General features: G+C 36.1%; 1 protein-coding gene and 2 pseudogenes across 1 annotated transcript; all 3 read left to right on the top strand.

Annotated features, from left to right (window-relative positions):
• The first annotated feature begins 6,067 nt into the window (after nt 1-6,067).
• Nucleotides 6,068-7,395, top strand: LOC143553601 (akuammiline synthase 1-like; annotated as a pseudogene).
• Nucleotides 7,396-12,213: 4,818 nt separating this feature from the next.
• LOC143553600 (akuammiline synthase 1-like) lies at nt 12,214-13,770 on the top strand (annotated as a pseudogene).
• A 10,526-nt stretch (nt 13,771-24,296) lies between these two features.
• LOC143553577 (akuammiline synthase 1-like) lies at nt 24,297-25,536 on the top strand. Its single transcript, XM_077043548.1, has one exon. The coding sequence runs from the start codon at nt 24,352-24,354 to the stop codon at nt 25,534-25,536; it is 1,185 nt and encodes a 394-aa protein (XP_076899663.1). The 5' UTR covers nt 24,297-24,351.
• Nucleotides 25,537-27,110: the final 1,574 nt, after the last annotated feature.

Genomic DNA, 27,110 nt, shown 5'->3' with positions numbered 1-27,110 from the left:
GATGAACTGTTACCCCGGAAACCGTCTCTGTTATACTCCCAGCTGCTATTCTGATTATACGGGCCCTGCTGATAACCGCATTAGAGGTAATTACCTTGCTGTCAGTTTTGACTGGAACCTTGAAAATTTGGTGGATGAGTGAAAAGTCAGTTTTCTTTATTAAAGGTTTGTTTTGTTTGGGTTGGGTTGTGAATAAATGTAATCTTACAACCTAACCTGTTTCTTGTTCACAAAGGTGAGCGGCTGCAACCTAATTTTTTTTGTTCACTGATGTGGTCGACAAAACTATCCGGCCACAATCACGGTGGTGGTGAACCCGGCCTAGTCTTGATTTTCGGACTGGGTTTAGTAGCGGCGAACGGTCGGGGTAAACCCTAACGACAATCGGAAAACCGTAGGCGGGCGGCGGCCGGAAGGTTTGGCGGTGACTCTGTTGTTTCGACGTGTGATCCCGATCAAGAACCAAAGCTCTAATACCACTTGTTAGGATTAAGCACACATTAACCGAACATAAACATGAAAGCAATAAACAGTGGCGGATCCAGAAATTTTTTTAGTGGTGGTGAGGTGGGGGGGGGGGGGGGCAAAATTAAAAGGTTAACATGTTTAATTAATATGTTAAACCTGGATCGATGAAAATGAGTCTAGCATTCACAAAATAGATCAGCGAAACAAATTAGATCATGATATAGTATATGACGAAACGAGCTTTTGGCTGTGCAGCAATCGTTCGGTACCAAGAATTTGCTATTTTTGGAATCGGGACATTCGGGTACCGGTACCAGTAAGGTACCGATCTCATCCCTAGTGTAGCCAATTATCAAAGTAAATCTATGTTTGAATTGCAATTGGAGAGGGATGTTTAGAGGTGCACAAATCGGGTTTTTCAAATACCCGGGTTCGGGTATAACCGGGGTATTTAAAATCGGGTATTGATAATGCCTGTGTAGGGTTCGGGTTCGGGTATTGTCTCTAAAAACCATACCCTATGCATCCGGTTCGGGGTATAGAACCAGGTATTCTAAAATCAAGTATTTGAATACCCTATTTACGGGTATTAAAAACCCCTATTTTTGGGTTTTTTCGGGTATATAGATTGGATTTTTTTTAAGGGGTTACAATTTTTAGGGGTATTTTCGGGTATTTTATAGGTATTTTTCGGGTATAGATTGGGTATTTGAAAAACCTGGTTTTGGATATTGGAAAAACCCTGTTCCGGGTATGGAACCGGTTCCGGGTTTTGGGCATTACCGGGTATAAATCGGGTCCGGTTCCGGGTACGGTTTTGGTACTAAAATGCATACCATATCCGTACCCGACGAGTAGGGTCGGGTACGGGTTCGGGTATTAAAAACCCGGGTATAAAAAAAAAACCAGTTCCGGGTATTTTTTTCGGGTCCGGTTCCAGATTCGGGTTTTTTGTGCACCTCTAGCGATGTTGACAGAATGACATATGGACGATGAAAATGGGCTTAAAAATGTGATGAAAGTGGACTTACGAACACCAAGTGAAAATGGGATTAAAATTATTTAGGGGTATGTAGGAAAATGGAATGGGGTCCTGCTACATTTAAACATATTATTTAAGGTAAATTGCAAGTTTATAAAGAGTTGAGTGGAGCCTATTACCCCCCCCCCCCCCCCCCCCCCCCCCGAACTTCTTCTTCCATCCGCTACTGGCAATAAACGAACATAGGGATTTAACGTGGTTCGGATTGAACTGACTTATATCCATTAGTGGCAACTAGGTATATTCTTTCTTGAGTGACAACCGAACCGATTACAAGTACATAAGATAATATATAGATAAACAACTAAAGTTTGCATCTTATTAAAGAAGAAATCTAAACTGGGCTAGGTTGGGCTCGGTCCTGACTGCCTGCACCGTCTCCCCTTTTGACTTCAAATAATTAATCAAGCCAAACAAGGCCTATGAACCCAACATCTAGGTGACTGAAAATAGGTAAAAGATAATGTTAAGGAGATTGTGTTTACTATTTGGTGGATCATTTAGAGAGCTCTAAATGAGATAACTTTGGCTTGCAAAATGATTCCAAAGATTCTCTCTTTGATACAATTGTTTTGTAATTTTAAAATTAAGTTGAATTAGGTAGAGTGGCTTATAAACCCGTTTGTTTGACTGGTAAAACATGTGAATAATAAACAAATAAATTATGCCTTAAAGGTTTTGTGTAAATATATACTTTTTTCCGTTCTAATAAAACAAACTCTTTTCTTTCATCATCGAAACCAAGATTTCAACGTCAAGATGATTTCTTAGGCATGATTTTATAGCTAACGTGCTTCTTTAGGTTTCTTTGATCTTAAGAGTCATCAAATTATGAGTATGCACGATCTTACGAATTCATTTAATTTTTTATAAGTATTTGAATATGCATATATGACAACTAGTTCCGATCTTCAATAAGCCATAGTTGACATTTAGTTTTTGGTGCAGACCAAGTTATTTATGGAGAGGGTTGGGACTTCTATGCTACCCAAACTCAAATACGTCACCTCAAACACAAATGTCCGTTTGTGATTTTATCGGTTTTCTGGTTTTCATAGTCTAGTAGGTTACCGATCTCAGGGTTGTATTCATCTAATCTAACTTTACTAATAAAAGAAAATAATAAGGATGATGTGACAATCTTACATTCATTCTTGGTCTAATCTCTCTTCTCATTCATTCTATCTACCAATGGGTTATGGGCAAAACCATTTTGTTAAATATGTTATAATTTTCTTTCTAATCTTTCATCTCATTCATATCTATCCATGGGCTATGGATCAAAATAATTTTGACAAAGAGGTTATAATTTTCTTTATAATTTTCTAATTACTCATCTTATTTATCCTACATATCCATGGGTCATGGGTCAAAACAATTTTGACAAATGAGTTATAATTTCTCTTAATTTTATAATCTCTCATCTCATTCATTATAGTTATTCAGTGGTAATGAATCAAAACATTTTTAACAAATATTGTATATTGTTGTAAACCTGTGATAGTTCATCTCATTCTAATTTCTAAATTTGAGATTATAGACTTCTTACTATTTGTAGTATATATTTTATTTTCTTTTTACCTTTAATTTTGTTCATTTTTTCAAAAAAAACGTCCCTTATTTATTTTTATTATTTAAAAAATCCCATGTAATATGCGGATTTAAAAGCTGTATATATTATATTAGAAATTAGACCCGCAAATCCCGTGTAATATGCGGGTCTAATTTCTATATTATGAATACAGCTTTTAAACCCGCATATTACACGGGATTTGTTAAATAATAAAAATAAATAAGGGACGTTTTTTTTTTGAAAAAATGAACAAAATTAAAGGTAAGAAGAAAATAAAATATATACTACAAATAGTAAGAAGTCTATAATCTTAAATTTAGAAATTAGAATGTGATGAACCATCACAGGTTTACAACAATATACAATATTTGTTAAAAATGTTTTGATTCATTACCAATGGATAACTATAATGAATGAGATGAGAGATTATAAAATTAAAGGAAATTATAACTCATTTGTCAAAATTGTTTGACCCATGACCCATGGATATGTAGGATAAATAAGATGAGGAATTAGAAAATTATAACCTCTTTGTCAAAAGTATTTTGATCCATGACCCATGGATAGATATGAATGAGATGAAAGATTAGAAAGGAAATTATAATATATTTAACAAAATAGTTTTGCCCATAACCTATTGGTAGATAAAATAAATAAGAGAGATATTAGACCAAGAATGAATGTGTGATTGCCACATCATCCTTATTATTTTCATTTATTAATAAAGTTAGATTAGATAACATTTGTATCAACGGAATATAATTAAGAACTTCAACTATCGAGGATGATGAAAACCATATGTTAACATTTTCTATGCATTTAGCGTTTATATGTTGGTTACACAATTGCGTTTTTCATCGACAACATGCGTGTGGGGATAGATATTGGGTGAGATGTTGGGAGTTTGCTAAAAATGAGAGAGAAATTTAGGGTATTATAATTTTTAGTTAATTATAGAGACGAGGATGGGAAGACTACTATGAATGTTCTCAGATTGAGCATTAGTTCGATTAGCATGTCATCAAAGGGAAGCTCCTACATCAACCACTGACCTTACCCGAATTTGAATCCACTTACAACGGTGTTCTTTCCAGTAAGTGGCATACAGTACTTGTGGTAATCGAAGCTGATACCGAGGAGACCTTACCCTGACAACCCGGTCAAGCTCATGATAGCTAGACGACGATTACTAATATGGATTATATAGATCTGTCCATCAAGTTCTAGAACCCTATACTTAAGTTACTTTTTTATTAGTTACAAGGGTAAATCGGAACTAGATCTAGTGGCTAACCACAATTTTGATTCATCTTTAACCATCTCCGATGCATTAACCACCTGGGTTGCTCAACTATTGAAGATCCTCTCGTTTCGCAATCTTAAATAATCCAGACTGTGACCATACAAGCCACCTGAATTGTTTTACTTTTAACATTATCAATCATCGATTCCATCTCCCCGCTCCAACAAGCTACTAATAGAAACAGCATCCTCCGTAGGTGGTAATTTGAGACACATACATAGTCGTTTCGAGATCACCTTGGCCCAAGGGCATATAAACATTAGATTGAAACTTTGTTATTGTTTCCATTGTGAGTTCTTAATGATCATTTAAGCATATACACACCTAAATGGCTAGCCCATGAAGTTGCGCCATCAAAACCCAGCGTTGCACCTATCCCCCACACCACGCGCGTGTACATGTGTGCATGTTTAGGTTGTTCACTTGTGTCAGCATTTTTAGATAAGTAATATATAAAGAGTGCTTGTCTGAAAAAACTATTTCAAGTTTTGTCCTTCCAAATTCTCATTCAAGTTCCATTATTTAATTATTAATAACTATAACAATAAGAACAAAATCACTCCTCTAGGTATTTGCAGTATTATTTATCAAGGGCATAACTAAAACAAAAAAATTATAACAATAATACATATAAAATAGTTTTTAGTTCTTCTTTTGGGCACATATTTTTTTAATGAAACAAAGTCAAATAATTACTTGATCGAGAATGTCCAATAATTATTGTTCAATACTCTATTCTTTTGTGTTTTCATCTTATACTTACCTTATATTTGTAAATCTATGTTTATACTTTGTGTCTAGAGAATATCTTGTGAGAAATATAAGATTAGATTGCATATGTCTAGCTCATAAATAGTCTGAAATGACTAGGCAACCCATTGAGCAATTAATTTACTCATTCGAATTACTCTAAACATATTTGGCAGATCTATTTTGTTTATTAAAAAATGATCATTTTCTGTTTAATTTTATAGGAATGATTCACATCGTGCTAGGAGTAAGGAGTACGTTGACCTATTTCTTAATAAACAAAGTGGTGGTTCATATGGGAAAAGAATTAGAAATATTAAATGTTGTTCTCTGCAGTTTTTTAATGATGCAAGTCAAAGTACACTTTGATAAATATCCAATACTCTATTTGCCTCGCTTATCTCATGGCACTTTTTTAGTATTAATCTTCGAGGGTGGCTCAATGAAAGAATACTGAGATCTTTGCGATCTACAGTTCGATCCTGAGAGCGTCCGGGTTTTACCAACAGTTGACCTTTGGGTGGTTGGGTTTTTCCTGTAACTGGAGATACTTGGAGGCGGTTAAATGCTCCGTACGACTGGGTTGGGCCAGCTGGTGGTGGCCTTTCATCTTTGGGTAACCGCGTTGCACGTACATTCTATATTTGTTTATATTTGTTGGGCATTAAAAAAAATATATGCAAAATCCGAGATCCAAAACTTTAGGAAAGGATGGAAACAACCAAAAGCCGTTAGCTGTTAATTTAATTAAGCCTATACATTAATTAATTGACAAGCTTGAGTGTATGTGCTGTAGAGGGGTGACGCATTGGATATCTTATATCGACACACGCACACATTGTATAGGTATATATATAGAGTTATCATCTACATATAATTTGCAACTAAAAGATTGAAAGCAATAAAATCTTTCCATTATAATTTGATGACGATGATGAACGCAACCCACACCATTATTTCTCGAGAAATAATCAAGCCTTCTACTCCAACCCCATCTCATCTCCGGACTTATAATCTTTCAGAGCTTGATCAACGCAGCACACATGCGTATATGCCACTAATTCTCTACTACCCAAACAATGAAATTTTTAACTTAACCTCTGATGAAAAAGTCCGGGTGATGAAGAAATCATTGTCACAGACCCTAACACGATACTATCCCTTTGCCGGCAGCTTACACACACCCACGTCACTTACATCGATTGTAACGATGAGGGGGTTGTGTTTGTTGAAGCCAAATTCGATTGCCAAATGAAAATGGTCCAGCATATTAGTGAAGAAGATGACACTCTTGGACAACTTTTTGTTGATGGCATGATCTGGCAAGACTGTCCTTATAAACCGAATCTTCTTGGTGTTCAAGTCAATCACTTTGCGTGTGGTGGAATGGCGGTGGCAGTGTCTATGTCACATAGAATTGCTGATGGCGGTACTCTTGGCTTATTCATTACTCTTTGGGCTTCGGTGGCACGTTATGGTTCTACTGATCACAAAGAGGTACTGCCCCTTAGCCCTCATTTTATTCAAGCTCCAGCTACCTCCAATTTTCTCCCCCCTGAAGCCGCGTTATTGAATCCAACGCGTCACAATCCTGTCACCCGAAAGTTCGTGTTCCCCAATTCAAAATTAAGTGATCTCAGAAATAAGGTTCTCAAATTGGCGGAAGGTGACTCAACTCTATCTATAAACAATCCTACGAAGGTCGACATATTGACCTCTCTACTTTATAAAACCGCAGTTGTTGCGACCACCTCAAATTCGTCTTCTTTTAAGCCATCTTTTTTAACTATTCCGGCCAATATACGTAACAAATTGGTCCCAAAACATCCCCCAACTGTTGTTGGCAATTACGTCGCAACAATGTTGTTAACGACCCGACAAGAAAGTGAAACTTCATTAAGTGTGCTGATTTCCAAGATAAAAGAACAAAAGATGGAACTTGAGCGAATCAGAAGTATGCAACTGGCTCGTCAACACAATGATTCGGTTCTGTCAAGATTAGAGAATGAAGATTTCAAAAATGTTGTCAACAGATCCTTTGTTTGTACGAGCATATGCGGGTGGCCTGCAAGCAAACTCAGTTTCGGATGGGGAAATCCTGAAGTCGCAAGTGTAACTTATAGATGTTCAAACCTGATTGGTTCCTTTCTGATGGACGCTCCCAATGGAGACGGTATTCAAGCATGGGTGACTTTGGAAAAACCAGACATGGAAAGATTTTAAAATGATAAGGAACTCCTTTCATTTTGTCAAAATTAACTAAATTTGATTTTATGTGTCAATAAAAGCGCACGCGTCGGAATGAACCCAAGACATTGTGTTTGATTTTGGGTTGTGGATAGTGATGTTTGTTTTCCAAATTCCTATTTCATTTTCATTACATGTGCATTTCAATATCTTGTTGCTGCTCTATATAAGGCAGATATTCATCAATAATATTTGGTTGTTTTGTTTCCTTTAATTATATAAAGAAGATTATGTTTCTAATATTTTCATGGCAGCTGTGGACCGTCAAATGCTTTTACTGAGAAACTCAGAACATCAGGATTAGACCAAGCGCAACACATATCATTCATTTGAACGTTCTTTTTGCCAACGAGACCTTGGTAGGGATTTTGTCTAACAAAGAAATTTACATTTACTGGAGTCCATTTTGTCCGCTGCAAAATCAAAAACTGAACAAAGGTTTTCCTATACGCCTTCAAAAAAATTAATCGCAAATGAACCTCTTGGATCATCAATCCAAAAATTTTTGTGGTTAGCAGCAGAAAGCTTCGCCAATTTTAAAACATCCCCGCAATTGCCGCCCCAAAGATGTCTTCAAGCAATAACCAAATCAATTCTGCAAATGCCACCACAATACCACTTAGCATACACTACGTCTCATAGAATACTAGTAGGGTAAATCATATATTACAATACTCTCGGAACGCAAAGTGAGTGAGCAGTTCCAATCCGTCGGTTGGCGATTCTTATCAATCCTAATGAGTTGGTGTTCCCACGGAAGGTCTTGATCTTTCATCAGTCTCACCATGTATAACAAGACATGGTTTTGGTCCTTAGAAACTTTATGTGATGTACTCCACGTCCCTACCGATGGTTGTAACCTTGATTTTGTCTTGAGCTATGAAATTGCTGCCTTCATTTTCAACACCAGTATCACAGGTTGGCAAGCTTTACAGTTAAGATCAACGCTAAACTAATTATGTCATCCTCATGGAGAAGCCACAGTAATTTTATGTGATAACAAATCAACCATAGCTCTGTGCCAAAAAAACACGTCTAGTAGTGTGTACGAGTAAACATATTAGAATCAAGTACCATTTTATTCATAAATTGGCTGGAAATCAATTCCGTATCTAAAGAAGAAAGCGTAAATGCATACTAGGTCCTTCAGGTTGGAACTATCTTTTGAAAGTAAATCTTAACTTATTGATTTATTATATGTTACTATCATGTATAAAGGTTTAAGTGTCAGTATTGGAGATATGTAGTGGTCACAATGTAATTGGGTTATTAGGTTTGATCGGTTGTTAATTTTCCAAATACGCCTAGGATTGGAAGCACACGTTCATAGGGTATAGACTAATGTATCGAGTTTGAACAAATTGGTATCAAGATTTTTGTGTTTATCTTAGTTCAAATTGGAAGCACACGTTCATAGGGTTGCAACATTTCTTTAATGGTTGTATAGGCCATAGGGTCTAGATAAATATTCATGTTTGTGTGTGTGCATATGTTTAAACATTGTATATGGCTAGCTCATAAAAATTCTGAAATGACTCAGCAGCCTTGCTGACCCATTCAGCAGTTACTTATTCGGTTACTCAATACATACCTGGCAGATCTAATTTTGTTATCAAAGAATTTGTTGTTTAATTTTTACGAATGATTAACGTGCCAGGAGTTGACCTATTACTTTCTTGATAAGCAAATTGATCATATGGGTGGATTGAAATATTAAATGATATTTATCAATGATATGATCCAATACTCTATTAGCCTTGCTTATCTCGTGGCTTTTTTTTATTATTCTTCCAGGGTAAAAGTGTTGGGTTCGTAGGCCTTGTTCGGGCCGGTTTGTTATTTGAAGTCAAAGAGGAGACGGGTGCGGGCGGCCGGGCCCAAGCCCAGCCCAGTTCAGATTTCTTGTTCAACAATTTACCAACCCTAGTTCAGTCTCTATTTAAACAATGATATGTACTTGTAATCTTGGGTCACTCAATAAAGAAATACCTAGTTGCCACCCGTGGACGTAGGTCAGTTTAGACCGAACCACGTTAAATCCTCGAGTTCGTTATTGCTTTCGTGTCGTGTTCAGTTTCGTGTGTGTGCGTTTAATCCTAACAAGTGGTATCTAGAGCTTAGGTTCGGATCACGCGAAGAACACGTTGAACCAGCCGAGTCGCCGCCAAATCATCCAGCCGCCGCCACCCTACTGCGCTAGGGTTCCGCTGCTGCTACGGTTTTCCGATTGTCGTTAGGGTATACGCCGCCGCCACCACCCTACTGCGCTAGGGTTCCGCCGCCGCCGTCGCCGTACGACTCTCGCCGCTACAACAGCCGTTGTCGCGCTCGTTGTAGTTGTTGGGGTTTTTTTTGTTGCGCCAAAGAAAGAAAACCCACAGCCGATTCAATTTGCAATCTTAAACCAAAAAGTCAAATCCCACCTTTTGCAATTAATTGATCAAATATTATACTACAGACATCAAAATCGAGGAGTGGACGATTTCTTTTTGGTGTAATCTATATTAGTTCAAGGTTGCTATTTGGGTGGGAGTTCTTTTATCAGTTTTAATATAGCAAAGAACAAGTCTAGATTCTATTTTTGTTGAAGAATAGTTGTTAAGTCAAAAGAATCATTTAAAGAAACGGAGAACCAGTGCCAACCGCGTTTGTCAGGTTTTATCGTTTCAGTTTAAAGTTTCTGTTTCTGATTTACAGTTCGTATTTCTGCGGTTTAAATAGGGTGATTTTTAACAGAGTTCAGTAGAACAATCGTTAAGTTCAAGCTCGCATTGCTGTGTCTGTCTCTGTTTTTTATCCAGTTTTTTCGTTTTAGTCATTGTTATGGCAGAAGATGGAAAGGTTTCGATACAGAAGTTTGACGGACAGAAGTTCGGTTAGTGAAAGATGCAGATTGAAGCGCTACTTTGTCAGAAAGACTTGGATGTAGTGTTTGAGGATGAAAAACCAGAAAAGTTGTCAGAAGCAGATTGGAAGAAGTTAGACAAGAAATCTAGGGCTTGTATTACTTTGTCGTTGTCGGAAGATGTGGCATTTAACATCATGAAAGAAACCACAGCACGTGGTATGATGGAGGCGCTATCCAACATGTATGAGAAGCCTTCGGCAGCGAATAAAGTCTATCTTATCGAGAGCTAGTGACAACAAGAATGAAAGAGGGTGGGTTAGTTACAACTCATATCAATAATCTTAATTCGATCTTGTCCCGCTTAGTGTCAGTTGACATTAAGTTTGATGATGAAGTTCAAGGCCTCTTGTTATTATCCTCTTTGCCCGACAGTTGGTCGCAAACAGTGACTGCAGTTTGTAGTTCGTCTACAAATATTACTTTCGATGGGATTCGAGATCTGATTCTGGGAGAAGATTCAAGACGCAGAAGTTCAGGTGAATCATCAGGCAATATGCTAGTCACAGAAGGTAGAGGTAGGGGAAACAGCGAGGCAGTGGGAGCAGGAAGAGGAGTCAGTCTAAGACTCGTAAGGATATTGAATGTTGGGGTTGTAAAGAGAAAGGACACTTCAGGAATCAGTGTCCGAATGGTAAGAAAGAGGTGAACGTTACAGAAGACGACACAGATGACGGGGTCAGTAGTGATGAGACTTTGGTTTGTAGTGTTGAGAGTAGCGTTGAGCTTGGGTGATGGATTCTGGTGCATCGTTTCATGCCACTCACTGTAGTGAAACGATGAAGAATCTTAAATTTGGGGATTTTGGAAAGGTTCGACTAGCGAATGATGATATTTTAGAGGTTACGGGTATGGGAGACGTTGATTTGATAACTTCAGCCGGTACTTCTTGGACTTTGAAAGACGTGAGGGTTATTCCAAGTTTGAAGAAACATTTGATTTCAGTTGGGCAGTTGGATGACCAAGGGCACGATGTTAAGTTCGGGAATGGGCAGTGGAAAGTAGTCAAAGGGAATCTTGTGGTTGCTCGTGGCACGAAAATGGGTTCATTGTATATGGTCGGCATGTCATCGAAAGGAGTGGATCCAGTTTTGGTGAAAGACAAAATCCGGTTCACAGAATCTCGTGGGCAGAAGAAGGTTCGTTTTGCAAGTAATAAACCCAGAGCCAAAGTGAAGATTCAGGATGAACGAGCTAGGAAGGTTAAATCAGTTGGGGGACATCGTGACAGTGGGAGCACAGGTCGTGTTTCAGTTACAGTTCCAGGTCGACAGTGGATTAAGAAAACCAGTATTCCAGTTGTAAAAGTCTCTCCAATGAATTACTTGCTGAATATGGAGAGTGTTTGTTCTCAGGTTATCTCAGGATCCGGTAGTTCGTTACAGTGGGAGCCGGTAGGGACAGAGAATGGGTCAGGGGCAGTTTCAGCCGTGACTGACGTGTTGGAGCTCCGGGGAGCTTCAACGGGCCTTCTGGTTAATTGATGAGAAGGCGGTGGCAACTAGAAGAAGTTTAATGTACAGATTACAGAAGTACAATCAGGAGTGCAGACGAGAGCATTCAAGGCCTCCGAGTGGGAGATTGTTGGGTTCGTAGGCCTTGTTCGGGCCGGTTTGTTATTTGAAGTCAAAGAGGAGACGGGTGCGGGCGGCCGGGCCCAAGCCCAGCCCAGTTCAGATTTCTTGTTCAACAATTTACCAACCCTAGTTCAGTCTCTATTTAAACAATGATATGTACTTGTAATCTTGGGTCACTCAATAAAGAAATACCTAGTTGTCACCCGTGGACGTAGGTCAGTTTAGACCGAACCACGTTAAATCCTCGAGTTCGTTATTGCTTTCGTGTCGTGTTCAGTTTCGTGTGTGTGCGTTTAATCCTAACAAAAAGATACAGAAAATCTTATATCCAAACTTTCTGGGAAGGACATGGAAGCAACCGAGGCATGCGCGTCCATGAAGTAAGGATCAAAGGGCGGCCGAAGCCTTTACTTTAATATGGGGAAGGAATCTTTAAAGTCTCCACATTAATTAATTGACAAGTGTGTGTGTGTGTTGTAGATAATTGTTAATATATACCACAAAGGGTAAGAGGGTGACACTGGAGATCCACACACACACACATATTGAAAACAATAAAATCTTTCGATTGAAATTTGACGATGATGAACGCAGCCCACACTATTCTCTCGAGAATTAGTCAAGCCCTCCTCACCATGCCCATCTCATCTCAAGACTTATAATCTTTCAGGGCTTGATCTACGCAGCATGCCAGAGTATATGCCACTAATTTTCTACTACCCAAACAATGAAACCTGCACCTTAACCCCTGATGACAAAGTCCGGGTGATGAAGAAATCATTTTCAGAGATCCTAACACGATACTATCCGTTTGCAGGCCGCTTACACACACTGACGTCGACTTACATCGACTGTAATGATGAGGGGGCTGTGTTTGTTGAAGCCAAACACGATAGCCAAATGAACACGTTGCAACATGTAAGCGAAGAAAATGACGTTGTTGCCCAGCTTTTTGTTGATTGCATGTTATGGCCAAACTCTCCTTATACAGAGATTCTTCTGGGAATTCAAGTCAATCACTTTGCGTGTGGTGGAATGGCGGTGGCAATCAGTTTGTCACACAAAGTTGGTGATGGCTGTACTCTTGGCTCATTCGTTAGTCACTGGGCTTCGGTGGCACGTCATGGTTCCACTGATCACAAAGAGGTATTGCCCCTTGACCCTTATTTCGTTCAATCACCAGCTACTACCAATTTTGTGCCCCTTGAAATTGTGGATTTGCTACAGAGGCGTCCCAATCCTGTCACCCGAAAGTTCCTATTCCCCAACTCAAAATTAAGTGACCTCAAGAATAAGGTTATCACAGAAGGTGGATTAACACTATCTATAAACAATCCTACACGGGTAGAAGTATTAACTTCTCTAATTTTCAAAGCCGTAGTGGCATCAACCACCCCAACGTCATCTTCTTTTAAGCCATATTTTCTATTAAGTGCCGCCAATATACGTAACAAATTTGTCCCAGAACTTCCCCAAACTACCGTCGGAAATTACAACACGAGTATGTTGGTCACAAGCAGGCATGAAAGTGAAACTTCATTAAGTGTGTTGGTTTCCAAGATAAGAAAAGAGAAGATCGACCTTGAACGACTACAAAATGTGTAACTGGTTCAACAAAGAGAGCATTCGATTCTGTCAAATTTTCTGATTAATGAAGATGTCGAAAATGTTGTCAAGAGATCTTTTTTGATGTCGAGCTTATGTGGGTTCCCTTATTACAAAGTCGATTTCGGATGGGGAAATCAGGCAGTTTCAAATATGACGTTAAGACATGCGTATCGAGCTGGTTCCTACTTGATAGATACTCCCAACGGAGATGGTATTGAAGCATGGGTGACTTTAGATACGCAAGACATGGAAAGATTTCAAAATGAAAAGGAACTCCTCTCATTTTGCCAAATTTAACAAAATTTGATTTTATGCGTCAATAAAAGCATATGCGTTGGGAATGAACCGAATACATTGTTTTTAATTTTGGGTGGTAAAGTTATCATATTTAAGTCCGTCGGTTATTTCTGAATAGCTTCCATTCACGTGTCGAAGTATATCAATAAGGCTAAGTGTGATAATCATTGTTCTTTTCCAAATTCCTATTTTTAAGATCAGATGTTCACCTCTTTATTTTGTTGCTGCTATATATAAAGCAGCTTTGTTCATTAATAATATTTTCTTGTTTTGTTTCATTTAATCTAATGTGCTTATCAATTCTGATCCAACTGATGGAATCGATTATCAATTATCAAACACAAAATAAACATCATGAAGAATACTGAATGATCAACGCTAACGTTGTTATTGACAAGCCTACAAAATGGTGTGAAGCAATCAGCGTGATGCTTCAAATGAGCTATGTTCTTAACACCATAAGTAACCACCAAATCCTAATTAACAGACTCTAAGCATATTTACACTTTTGAGTTTTGGCACGTATACTAATTAAATGCATAACAATCAACTTAAATAACTAAGTCTAGATTACTAATATATAATTTAAGATTTGAAGAGGTCGATCTTCTTGCATCGCTTTTCAGTCTTTATATTTCAACTTCCCTTTCTTCAAGATTTGGCTTTGACTTGTTCTTTGTTAATTTCCTTTTGTAGACAATCTTCTTGTTTCATTTTGCGTGTTTTGATAAATTTTTGGCATTTATAGTCTTTTATTGAGATAACGATTCCTAAGAGTTTGGAATCTTCAACTTATTTCATGTTCCTTCAGTTTTTACGCCCATATGCATTGATATATAATTGGAAGGAATTTTCAGCATGAGATATTTCAAGTTGTTCGTAGGTCTCAAACATCATACGGATCAATCTTGAATCAGAACCGAGATGGATGTATGGAGCAAGATCAATCAAACATGAAAGATATATGTCCAAAATGAATTCATTTGAATATACTACGGATAAATCTATATAGATTTACTAATCAAATAATTTCAATATACAGAAGGTGATAAAGATTTGAACCTCCACTAGTCAACAATGAGCCATCACAAAAATGTTTTAACTCAGTCATGATCAAATTGTTCAGTATTTTCAATTAGGCTCTCCTTCCTTGTTATGCCCTCCTAATTATTAAGATGTCTAACCATTTTCTGTCAAGCACTCGAATGAGAAATTGAACCGGCTTGAAAAACATTGGATTCTTTTAAAAATCCCGAAATTGCCCGTTTGACTTTTTCTTGTTAACCAACACCAAACTTTAATTTCCAAAACTGACCCGTGTGACCAATCTTGAATCTGACCCGAATTGTGACCGTAAACACAACCATCAGTGTACCACAATTCGGTTGTCTTTACTTTGACGTAAATAAGTCAATGCCTCAATTTAAAAACAAATCCATCGATGTTCATTTCCCTAAAATTTGGCAAGATTAATATATATATTTTTTTTAATAATGGTTGCAAAATTCTCAGTTTGAGGGTACGAGTTGAATGGTGTAATCAATTACTAATTCTATTACTCTTGACATGCCTGGCAGATCTATGTTTTGTTTATCAAAAAATTTGTTGATTAACAAAGGAATTAGATTTTTAGATGTATTTTTTAATGATGCAAGTCAATGTACACCCTGCTAGTCTCATGAATCCTTTTTAGTATTCTTCAAGAAATAAAACATATGGAAAACCCCAGATCCAAAGTTTCAGGAAGGACTTGAAATCAACCAAAAGCGATTAGCTGTTTATTAATTTGAGCATGCGCATCCATGAAGTATGGATCGATGGGTAGCCAAAGCCTTTACTTTAATGAGGATTACGAATCTTAACAGTATTTGCATTAATTAACTGACAAGCGTGTATGTCCCGTTGTAGATAATATATGCAAGAGACTGATAGGGTGACACTCTGGAGATCCATCCGCATACACGAACAACAAAAAAGTAGGGAACCGGGAAATCATGGATCAAACAGGCTCCGATTTGATTAACTCATTTCAACAGCGTTGGAACCGGCTCATCGAAGCTTGATTATATATATCAAGGGTTATTTAATTATTTATTTATTTTTTTTGTGGGGAACAATACCCGGTAATGTTTTATAAAATTTAAAAACAAGTACAAAAAAAGAAACAAAAAAACCTTAACACCTCTTATGACAAGCCTTAGGGATGAGCAGTGGTACCGGGTATTTTCAGTTTCCACATTTTGAGGTTTGGGGATCAACACTGTACGTATATGATAATCGTATTTTAATGATTTTCGCCTTCGTATATCGTACCTTACCGTACCGAGCATTTTCATACCGGTACTGATACCCTTTTCTTTAGATTTTTAGGATTAATACTTTCGGTCACGGTCCAGCACCGAGCTCATCCCTGACAAGCCCCACAGTAAGTGCTACTTCTCAAACACTTAACTATACATGAGTTTTTCCAACCCAGCAGGCCAAAGAACGATCCCTATCATATTGCAACCAATTTCTATATACTAACAAAATACCGCCTAGGTGCAAGAAATCGAAAAACCAATTCAAAACCGAAAAAACTAAAAAAATCTAAACCGAGAAAACCGAACCAAAACAAAAACCGACAGTTTGGTTTAATGTTTTTGTAAAAACCGAACTTATGGTTAGGTTTTGGTTTTGCATGTAATAACAACCGAACCGAATTTCTAGATTTCTTTATTTTTGTTTTTTATTTTAAATAATTTATAAGAATTTAATAAATATGTAACTTAAATACTTTTGGCCAAATGTAAAATAGTCTGTTAGTTATCAATTAAAAAAATTATTTATACCTAAATTCATTATATCGGCTTCAAGCTCAAATGGCAAAAACCAAACAAACCGAAACCGAACTAAAACCAAACGAAAACCGAAAAAACGAAACTGAACGGTTTCAAAAATCCAAAAACCGAAATCTTAATGTTTGGTTTTAGCCCAAAACCGCATCAAACCGCACCCAAGCAAACCCCTGAGATATCCACAATCTCGGCCCAATCATAGTCAACTTCATCCATTTAGCATAATACCACATGCATTGCTCTCAATTGAATATAGAACATCAATCATTTAGCCCACATATCTTTGTTGTCACCAATAATAATCTTTGCCCACTTTCTTTTTATTTTGATGGTAAATCAGCCCAATCAATCGCCACCCTTTTATGGCTTTATCATATAATCCAGATCCGTTCACTTTCACTATAAGGCATAAGCGTTAAACTAAGGTTCATGTATATTTTAATTTTAACATAAGAACGTTGATAATTCCAATTTATAAAAAAAATGAGAACGTAAGAAACAATACCAACTACAATATCAATCTACATAAACTATGATTTATAAAACAAAGAAAAAAACCTAAAAATTACAACAAAAGAACCAAAATCAAGAACAAAATAATACCAGCAAATACTTATAAAAGCAAAACCAAAAATATTTAGTAATAACAACAAAATATAAATCAGCAAATACTTATAACGTCTTATAATCGAAAATTAGCAAATACGAACAAAAAATAGCAGCAAACACCTATATAAATAAACCTAATAATAACAAAAAATTGTTTTTAACTGTGTTTTCATATTAAGAATAAAATGTATTTGTGTATTTGTTCCTGTTCCCAAAGGATAAAGACATTGATTTTGCTGAAGCCAACCAAATACCAACATTATCATTATCAAATTCTTCCTATGGGCTTTACATCAGGCCCATCAGTACGTAGGCTATTTTTGAATTTTGACTTCTATGTTCAATTTAGCTAGGGGTATTAAAAAAACCAAAATCCGAATAAGTACCAAAATCTCAGATATCCGAATTTTCTGATGGGATATTAATTTTGAAATTTTTCGGGTATCCTAAATTTCAAATTTAATTATTTTTTAATTATTATTATATTTAAACATGCATGTATATCACTTTATTACTGGCGATAATCCCAGCTTCTCACAATCACGACACGAATATTATTATTCAAATTCCTCCTATGGGCCCATCAGTACGCACCCTATTATTTTGTGTGTTCAATTCAACCACAATAGTCCACCTACGCCTATGGTTAGTTTTAACGGTAAAAGTTAGAATGCAAAGAGAGACAAAAATAAAAAGCGTGAGAAGAATTTGTGACAATAAGAAAAACCCCTAACAAACAATAAAAAAATCATAACTAAAAATATAAATAAAAAAAAAGTAAAAGGTAAAAAACTAAAATGGTTCCCGAGCCTTTCTCGTTCAAAAAAAACCCCGAAATAGACACAATGTCGAGAAAAAAAAACATAACGTCGAAAATAAACAAAAAACGGCATGATAAATAAAACAAAACACGCAATCAGATCGGAAAATATAACACAATGCCGAGCAAAATATAAAACAATGTTAAGAAATATAACACAATTTTAAGAAAAAAGACATAATATCAAGGAAAAGGGGCATATTCAATGACGGCAAAAAAAACACAATGATAAATAAAAAAGACACAACGGATCGCAAAATATAACACAATGCCGAGCAAAATATAACACAATGTTGAGAAATATAACACAATATCAAGAAAAAAAGCACAATGTGAAGGAAAAAAACACAATCAAATTCGAAAATAAACAAAAAACACAATGATAAATAAAAAGACACAATGATCTTTTTTCCTCAGCGTTGTCTTTTTTTTGTAGAACGGGGAAGACGGGGGAAACATTTTTGTTTTTTACATTTTTCTTTTTTTTATTTTGAGTTATGATTTTTTTAGAGGTTTTTTTTTGGGCCACAAATTGGTCTCACCCTCTCATTTTTATCCCCTCTTTGTAGAATAACTTGACCCTAGTTTCGACCACACAAAAGTAAAAAAAGATAGTAATTAAATTTGATCAATCGAGCCTTCACATATTAAAATTTCCTTTATTAATAGAATACCCCTGGAAGGTCAAATTTTACCAAAATTTGCTACTTCAATCCAAAAGTTTGTGGTTTGTTCAAATTCACTATTTCGGTTCAAAATTTTAAAATTTGCTATTTTCGTCCCTAGAGTTCCATTTCCGTTGCAATTTTCATCCATCAACGGAAATGGTATAAAGCATGGGTGACTTTAGATAAAGAAGACATGGAAAGATTTCAGAATGATCAGGAACTTCTTTCATTTTGCCAAAATTCATTAAATTTGATTTTATTTGTCACTAAAAGCAATTGGAATGAACCCAAGCCATTGTGTTTGATTTTGGGTGGTAAAGTTATGTTAAGTCTGTTGGTTATTTTGAATAGCTTCCGTTCACGTGTTGAAGTATATCAATAAATCTAAGTGTGGATATATTGTCATTGTTTCCAAATTACTATTTTTAAGATCAGATGTTTATCTCTTTATTTTGTTGCTGCTCTGTATAAAGTGCATTTGTTCATAAATAATATTTGCTTGTTTTGTTTATTCTAGCATGTTCATCAATTATGATCCAACTCAGGGAATCGATTATCAAATATCAACACAAAATAGACATAATCATGAAGATGACCAGATCTATTGTGTGATTCAAAAAATTGTTGTTTAAGTCATACGAACGATTCACGTGCTAGGAGTTGACCTATGTGATCAATGAATACCCAATACTCTATAACCCTTGCCTATCTCATGCCTGTTTTTTAGTATTCTTTGACGGATTAAAGATATGGAAAATCCATAAACTAAGGATTTTTAATATGGGGAACTAATATTAATAGTCTTCGTACATTAATTATTGACAAGTGTATGTACTCAAGATAATTGTTAATATACACCACAGGGTGAGAGGGTGACACTATCGAGATCCACACACAGTCTAAAGAAGTATAAAAAGAGAGGTGATCATTAGATCTAATGTGATAAGGGTTAAGATCAAAGCTAGTGAAAAAACACCTGTTATAAGATTTGACATGTTTTTTTAACTAAAGAAGTAAATGGTGTGTATTAAAGCGTTTTGTGTTCTAACCTCCTTGTTTTTTTGTTTTTTTAACGACTAAAGTTTCACACTATATACGGTTTTAACCCTAGCTTGGCCTCTCATTCTACACCCTATATCACCGTATCAAAGTGGGAATGATGTGTTTACCTCCTTACTTTTTGCACCTCTTAACTTCTTATTTTAAGCCTACACTATATATATATATATAGGAGGGATATTTTGAGAAACATGTTGAGTTTTAAGAACTTAAGAACTCAATTCTTAGCCACACATTTTATTAAATGGATTGGATTGTGTTGTTGAGATTAAATCTGACTAAAAAGTCAAAGTAGGAGAGAGAATAAAATTGTAAGTGATTACACTAATTTTTACGTCCGTTACACATGTGTAATAAATCGACTCAGCGCGTAAAAAATTCTGTAATTTTTTTACGCGTATGTAACTTACGTATATTACGCATGTGTAAAAAAAATTCGAAAAAAAAAATCGTTACACTGAGTTCTTTCGAGTTCTTAAAACTCAAAGGGGTTCTCATTTGTAATCTTCCTTATATATATATATATATATATATATATATATATATATATGATCGTTAGGTTATAATAGGAAGTATACTTTTTGTAGGAAGAATAAGAAGTAATCTTATCCATTGATTTTAAACATGGATGATTGAGATTTGTTTAGGGGGAAATCAAGTATGAACATAAGGGAAAGGGTATAAAAGGAATAACACATTTGTTGACTTTTCCTCTCCACATGCAAGGCACATGCCAAATTCCTCCATCATTTTTAAACTTCCATAACTTTTTCTTACGACGTTTTTATTGAAAAACAAATTCACCATAATAACGAGTGTCTTTTTATCTTTTATATGAGTACCATATTGTAATATAAAAATTAAAAAAAATTTAGTGGGTTTTTTACAAATTGTTTTATACAATAGTATTTTTTATTGTGTTTTTTGTTCATTGTGTTTTTTCCATTGTATTTTTTATAATGTGTCATACAATTGTGTTTTTTATTGTGTTTTTATCATTGCTTTTTTTTCATAGTATATTTTTCCATTGTGTTTTTTCGAACTTTTCCGGCGAGGTGGTGGCGGCGGGTGACGGTTGTGGTAGCGATGGGCGATGGAGTGGCGGTGGTTGTAGGAGATGAGTGAAGATGTAATTGGGTTTTATGTAAGTGGGTTTTTGAAATTAATTTAAGTAGGTTTTGAGATTAAAGTAAGTGGGTTTTGAGATTAAAGTGTTAGACTAAAATACCCTCCTTCCTAGTCTTTTTAGGAAAATCAAACTTCTTATTTGAACCTAACCCTATATATATATATATATATATATATATATATATGGGATCAGGATCATGTGAGAACTTTTTGAGAATTGAGAACTATAAGAAACCATATTTGATCACAAAAAAACACAAAAATTAAAAAAAATCATAAAACAAAAAAAACACAAAAATAAAAAAGTAAAAAAACCAAAGTTCTGATTTATCATCCCGGTTTCTAAAAAAATAAAATAAAATAAAAACATAAAAAAATTTATCGGTTTAACTAAATTATACATATATGTATAATATGTACATATATGTACACACATGTTTTTTTCCTATACAGATATGTATAATATAAGGTAAATGATAATGTACGTATGTGTACATTACGTAACTAGAGAATAAATAAAAGTATACATATGTGTATAGGTATAATACGAATTAAAAAGAAAAAAATCGGTTTTTTTTATTATACATATATGTATAATATTTACACACATGTTTTTTCCTATACACATATGTATAATTTAAGGTAAATGATAATGTATACATGTGTACATTACGTAACTAGAGATTAAATGAAAGTATACATATATGTATAAGTATGATACGAATTAAAAAAAACATTCAGTTTTTTTTAATGAAACCGGAATGAAATATAAGAATTTTGGTTTTTTTACTTTTTTAAAATTTTCGTTTTTTTTTGTTTTATAATTTTTTAGTGGTCGAAAATGGTTCTCAAAGTTCTCAATTTGCCAAGGGTTCTCTTAGGATCCTTACCCTATACACACACACACACACACACACATTTAATTTAATAAGATTGAAAGTAATACAATCTTTCCATTGAAATTTGATGACGACGACGAAGACAAAGACGATGATGATTGATGACCGTCGTTTGAGTCATGCAAAAACCTAATTAACCTAAGTAGCTAGGGTAAGTCAGGTATCGTATCCACCTGGTGTATGTGGTAAGTGTATAGTGAAATCAATTCCTAATATTATGAAGTAATTCAAGTAAAGTGCTGATCATACTAGCAAACAGTTTGGTTTTATAGTAAACGAACAAGTAATCAAAGATTCAATCAGTTAACAAAGACAAATCACACCCGGGAATCCAAGTACGTAACCTAACAGCAAACTCATGCAACTTAACAGATAAACTATCTTGTGTCAACTGCAGACTGACTAACCGGTTAAACCTTAGGCATCCACGCTCGCTAACACACGGCACTGGTTATCAAACGGTCCTTGCCAGTGTGACTCAACTAAGGGCAAACGTATGCTTTCTTGCAATTAACAGGTCAAAACAATCCTACAAGCAATTATCATAGCAACTGGCACACTAATCGTTCTGATCGAAATAAACCTAAACTGACGTTGTGCACAATCATACTAGACATCAATACTCATACATTAACATCAAAGATAGTTACAATCAATTCGTTCTTAATACATGAGAAAACTGAAAGATACAATACTCTACATCCCGGGTATAACTCGAAGGAACTAGCCGCACATCGGCATCTCTCGGGCTTCGGTTATGATCTGGTAGGACATGTATGATGCTTGGAGATGATTGGAAGTGATGGTGGCTCTCCTTTCTGCTCTGAAAATCGTCTAGAATGTGTGTTTTTTTCGTCTAGGGTCGTCAAAATGTAATATAAAACAAAACCCTGACTTTCACGATTTTGGAGACCATCGCGCTCCGCGATGGTCTCCTCCCCAAGTCCATCGCGCTACGCGATGGACCAAAAGTCAACGCAGTCTAATTTACAGGGCATCGCGTAGCCCCACCTTCAACACCCATCGTGCTATGCAATGGGTCTCTTCAGTCAGCAAGTCCATTTAAGTGCCTTGGTTTGCGTGCTGGACATCCCGGGTCTTCATTACGTGCTCGTACAGGTCCAAATTAAGCGCGTTAAGTACCTGTGACCTGAAACACAATAACCACTTATGAAGTACCAAAGTTCCTAAACTAAACTAGTAAAACGACTAAGTTAACAAGTTAATATATGCATAAATAAACCGAACATCAATGACGAACAACACAAAACATACATGTATGTTAATTTATTATATTTTGCTGTTACGAATTTAGTTTTTGGTTTATTTCCGGTACCATAATCTAATACAAACCGAATTCACGTCGACTCACAGCCGCACCACGTAGGTTACCACCCGACTACACATCGTTTTAAATACCAATTTTTATCATAAGCTTTATGAGTAGTGTCGATAATATTACAGGCAGGGGCGGACCTACATAGGTCCCATCGGGGTCCCGGGACACCGATGTTTTTTAAAAAATACTTAGAGACGGTATACTAAATTTTGTAAGGACCCCATAAAAATTAATACTTGGAACCCATACTATTAAGGCTAAACTAGTATAGTGGAAATTCCCTTGTTTTTTCTTTGAGAGGTTGCAGGTTCAAGCCTCTCCATACTCAGTTTTTGTTGATTTTTTATATTCTAGTCAATATTAGTTATTTAGTTAGGGTGTTTGTGTTTTTTTTAGTTTCTCTCATATAGTCATTATCACCATCCAACATATATAATAACAACATGGGTTTTACATATTCTTTTATTAATTATCTTATTATGTAAGACCATATATATATATATATATATATAGCTTATGTTTATGTTTTTCGAGTATGAATAAAAATGAATTAAAAATGTATGTTCTATCTAGTTTCTAATCTAGATTCTTTCTACTTACTCGTTTCCAATGACACCATATTTCCGTGTTTTATTATGTTACTCGTCTCGACCCGACCCGAATAACGACTGACCTGAAAATTTTGTAAACCGAAAAAGTTGGGACCCCGTTGACAAAAAATCTTGGGTCCGCCACTGATTACAGGGGCGTTTACTAATTTATTTTGTGGGTTTTATTTTAGTCATTGTAACGAATTTAACCGATACCGACCAAATGCGTGCCACCGCCGCTACAAAACAACTGGTTTTGTTACTTAGTTACTCTTTAATTACTCGGGACGTAATTTTCAGATCTGTTTTGTTTATCCATAAAAATTGTGGTTTAGTATATACGAATGATGCATGCACGTGACCCACTTTCATGATTAACGTAACCTTAATTATTTTTTAAGGATGCAAAGCCTAAGTATACACCTAGCTATACTTGTGAATTAATGATCAGTAATGCATAGTCCAATACCATGCACCTATCACAATATCAAAGTGGGCCAAAGCCTTTATAATACATAATATGGGGAATGGGGCTTAACTAATAGATCTTCATATTATTAATATATATTGCTATCTACATATAACTTGTAGCTACAAGACTGAAAACAACAAAATCTTTCCATTAAAAGTTGATGATGATGAAGGCAGCGCGCACCATTATTTCTCGAGAAATGGTCAAGCCGTCCTCTCCAACGCCATCTCATCTCCGGACTTATAATCTTTCTGAGACTGATCAACGAACCGCACACGTATACATGCCAATAATTCTCTACTACCCAAACAATGAAACTTGCAGTTTAACCCCTGATGACAAAGTCCAGATGTTAAAGAAATCCTTGTCACAGAGCCTAACACGATACTATCCGTTTGCTGGCAAGTTTCACTCACCAACCGCGCCTTACATCAATTGTGACGATGAGGGGGTTGTGTTTGTTGAAGCCAAAAACGGTAGCCAAATGAACATGTTCCAACATATAAGTGAAGATAATGACACTGTTGGCCAACTTTATGTTGATGGCATGTTCTGGCCAAAAACTCCTCATAGGGCTGGTATTGTTGGGGTTCAAGTCAATCACTTTGCATGTGGTGGAATCGCGGTGGGAGTGACTATGTCACATAGAATTGGTGATGGTTGTAATCTTGGCCCGTTCATTAGTTATTGGGCTTCAGTGGCACGCTATGATTCCACTGATCACAAAGAGGTACTGCCTCTTAACCCTCATTTTATTCAATACCCAAATACGTCCAACTTTCTCCCCCCTGAAGCTTCGGCTTTATTTCCTAAGCATATCAATGCTGTCACCCGAAAGTTCGTGTTCCCCAACTCAAAATTAAGTGACCTCAAGAATAAGGTCGTCGCAGAAGGTGGATCAACACTATCTACAAACAATGTTACACGTGTCGAAGTTTTGACTTCTCTACTTTGCAAAACCGCAGTAGCAAGTTCGTCTTCTTTTAAGCCATATTTTATAAATTTTCCAGCCAATATACGTGACAAATTTGTCCCAAAACTTCCTCACACTACCGTTGGGAATTACGTCGCATGTATGATGGTCACGACCGAAGATGAAAGTGAAACTTCATTAAGTGTGCTGGTTTCCAAGATTAAAGAACAGAAGATCGAACTTGAACAACTCCAAAATGTGCAAATGGTTCATCAAAGGATGGAATCGATTATATCAAGTTTAGGGACTAAAGAAGATTTTTTAGATAATATTGTCAACAGATCCTTTTTGCTTTCAAGCTTTTGTGGGATCCCTTACAGCAAATTCGATTTCGGATGGGGAAATCCTGAAGTTGTAAGTATTCCGTGCTGATGGATAGTCCTAATGGAGATGGTATTGAAGCATGGGCGAGCTTAGATACACGAGACATGGAAATATTTCAGAATGATAAGGAACTCCTTTCATTTTGCCAAATTAATAAATGTGATTCTATGTGTCTTAAGAAACATGCATAATGTAATGATCACAAGACATTGTGTTTGATTTCGGGTCGTAAAATTATGATATTCAAGTTTGTTAGTTGTTTCTGAATTGCTTTCATTCATGTATTAATAAAAACGTATGAAAAAGTTATGATCGTTTTGTTTGTTTTTATGCTATAAGATATATTAAACTTACTCTATAAATTAAACAACAATAACTGGAAATATTTTTATTGGTATGTAGATCTCCAAGTGTCAATGTCATCCTCGTACACTGTTGAGTAGTCAAAGCCATGTTGTATATATTTAACATTATTAATTCATGAGAAGTTCTTTAAGATTCGTTCCCCGTATTAATACTGGATCTCTGATTTTTCGTATTTTTTATTCATCGGAAGACTATTAAAAAGAGTTATCGGATCTATCACGTACAAGTACCAAAAGAGCAGGGCTCTAGCAGTATCCCAGTGATTTTTTCTAGAGCATATCGAGTCTTGTTTGTAACAACATATTGTAAATGAGCCAGAGGTTTTGGTTACCACAGTGGAGTATATTCAAGCGGTGCTTGGAATTGATGACAAGCTAAGTCACTAGTGTTTTCCACGATGGCAGACATGGGTGGTCCTTTTAGTCGTTTAAAAAAAGAGAGAGTTACAAATGTTTTATCAATTTTATTCCAAAGCAGGAGTTCAGAGTAGAGGTGCACGAAAAACCTGAACACGGAACCAGGCCCACAAAAAAAATCGGAACCGGATTTTTTATACTCGAGTTTTTACTTCTCGAACCCGCACCAGACCCTACACGTAGAGTACGGATCAGGGATTAACGTTTTCAGTACTGGTGCCAATTGATACTGGTACCGTCGGAACCGAATTTGTACCAAGTTTTGAGTTTTCGGTATCAGTACTGGACCGATATTTCTTGAATTTTGCACGAAATACCAATACCGAACCGAATATTTTGTACCGGTACCGGTACCAAATATTTCCAAATTTCGGGATCGGTAATAGTCGATACCGGTACCATCCCGAGCTCATCCCTTGTACGTATAAGGGTATGCATTTTAGTACCGAAACCCGGACCCGGTTTGTACCCGGTAATACTTGAAAACCAGAACCGGTTCCATGCCCAAAACTGGGTTTTCCAATATTCGAAACCGGGTTTCAAATACCCGATATATGTCTGAAATTACCTGAAAAATACCCGAATTAAAGGTGCATCCCCTTAAAACCCAATCTATAAGCCAAAAAAACCCGAAAATATGGTTTTTTCGATACCTGGTTCTATATCCGACCTGAACCCCGTGCATAGAGTATGGTTTTTAGAAACAATACCGAACCCGATCCGGGTATGACCAATACCCGATTTTCAATACCCGGCCATACCCGAACCCGATTATATACCCAAAACGGGTATTAGAAAAACTCGATTTGTGCACCTCCACTTCGAAGCTCCCATGTGTTT

This window comes from Bidens hawaiensis, unplaced genomic scaffold (assembly GCF_021521415.1).
Source record: "Bidens hawaiensis isolate Kalapana, Puna unplaced genomic scaffold, B.hawaiensis_p1.1 tig00017340_1, whole genome shotgun sequence".
NCBI classification, from domain to species: Eukaryota; Viridiplantae; Streptophyta; class Magnoliopsida; order Asterales; family Asteraceae; genus Bidens; species Bidens hawaiensis.
The sequence above is the reverse complement of the archived record's forward strand: the minus strand, read 5'-3'. Positions and strand labels throughout refer to the sequence as shown.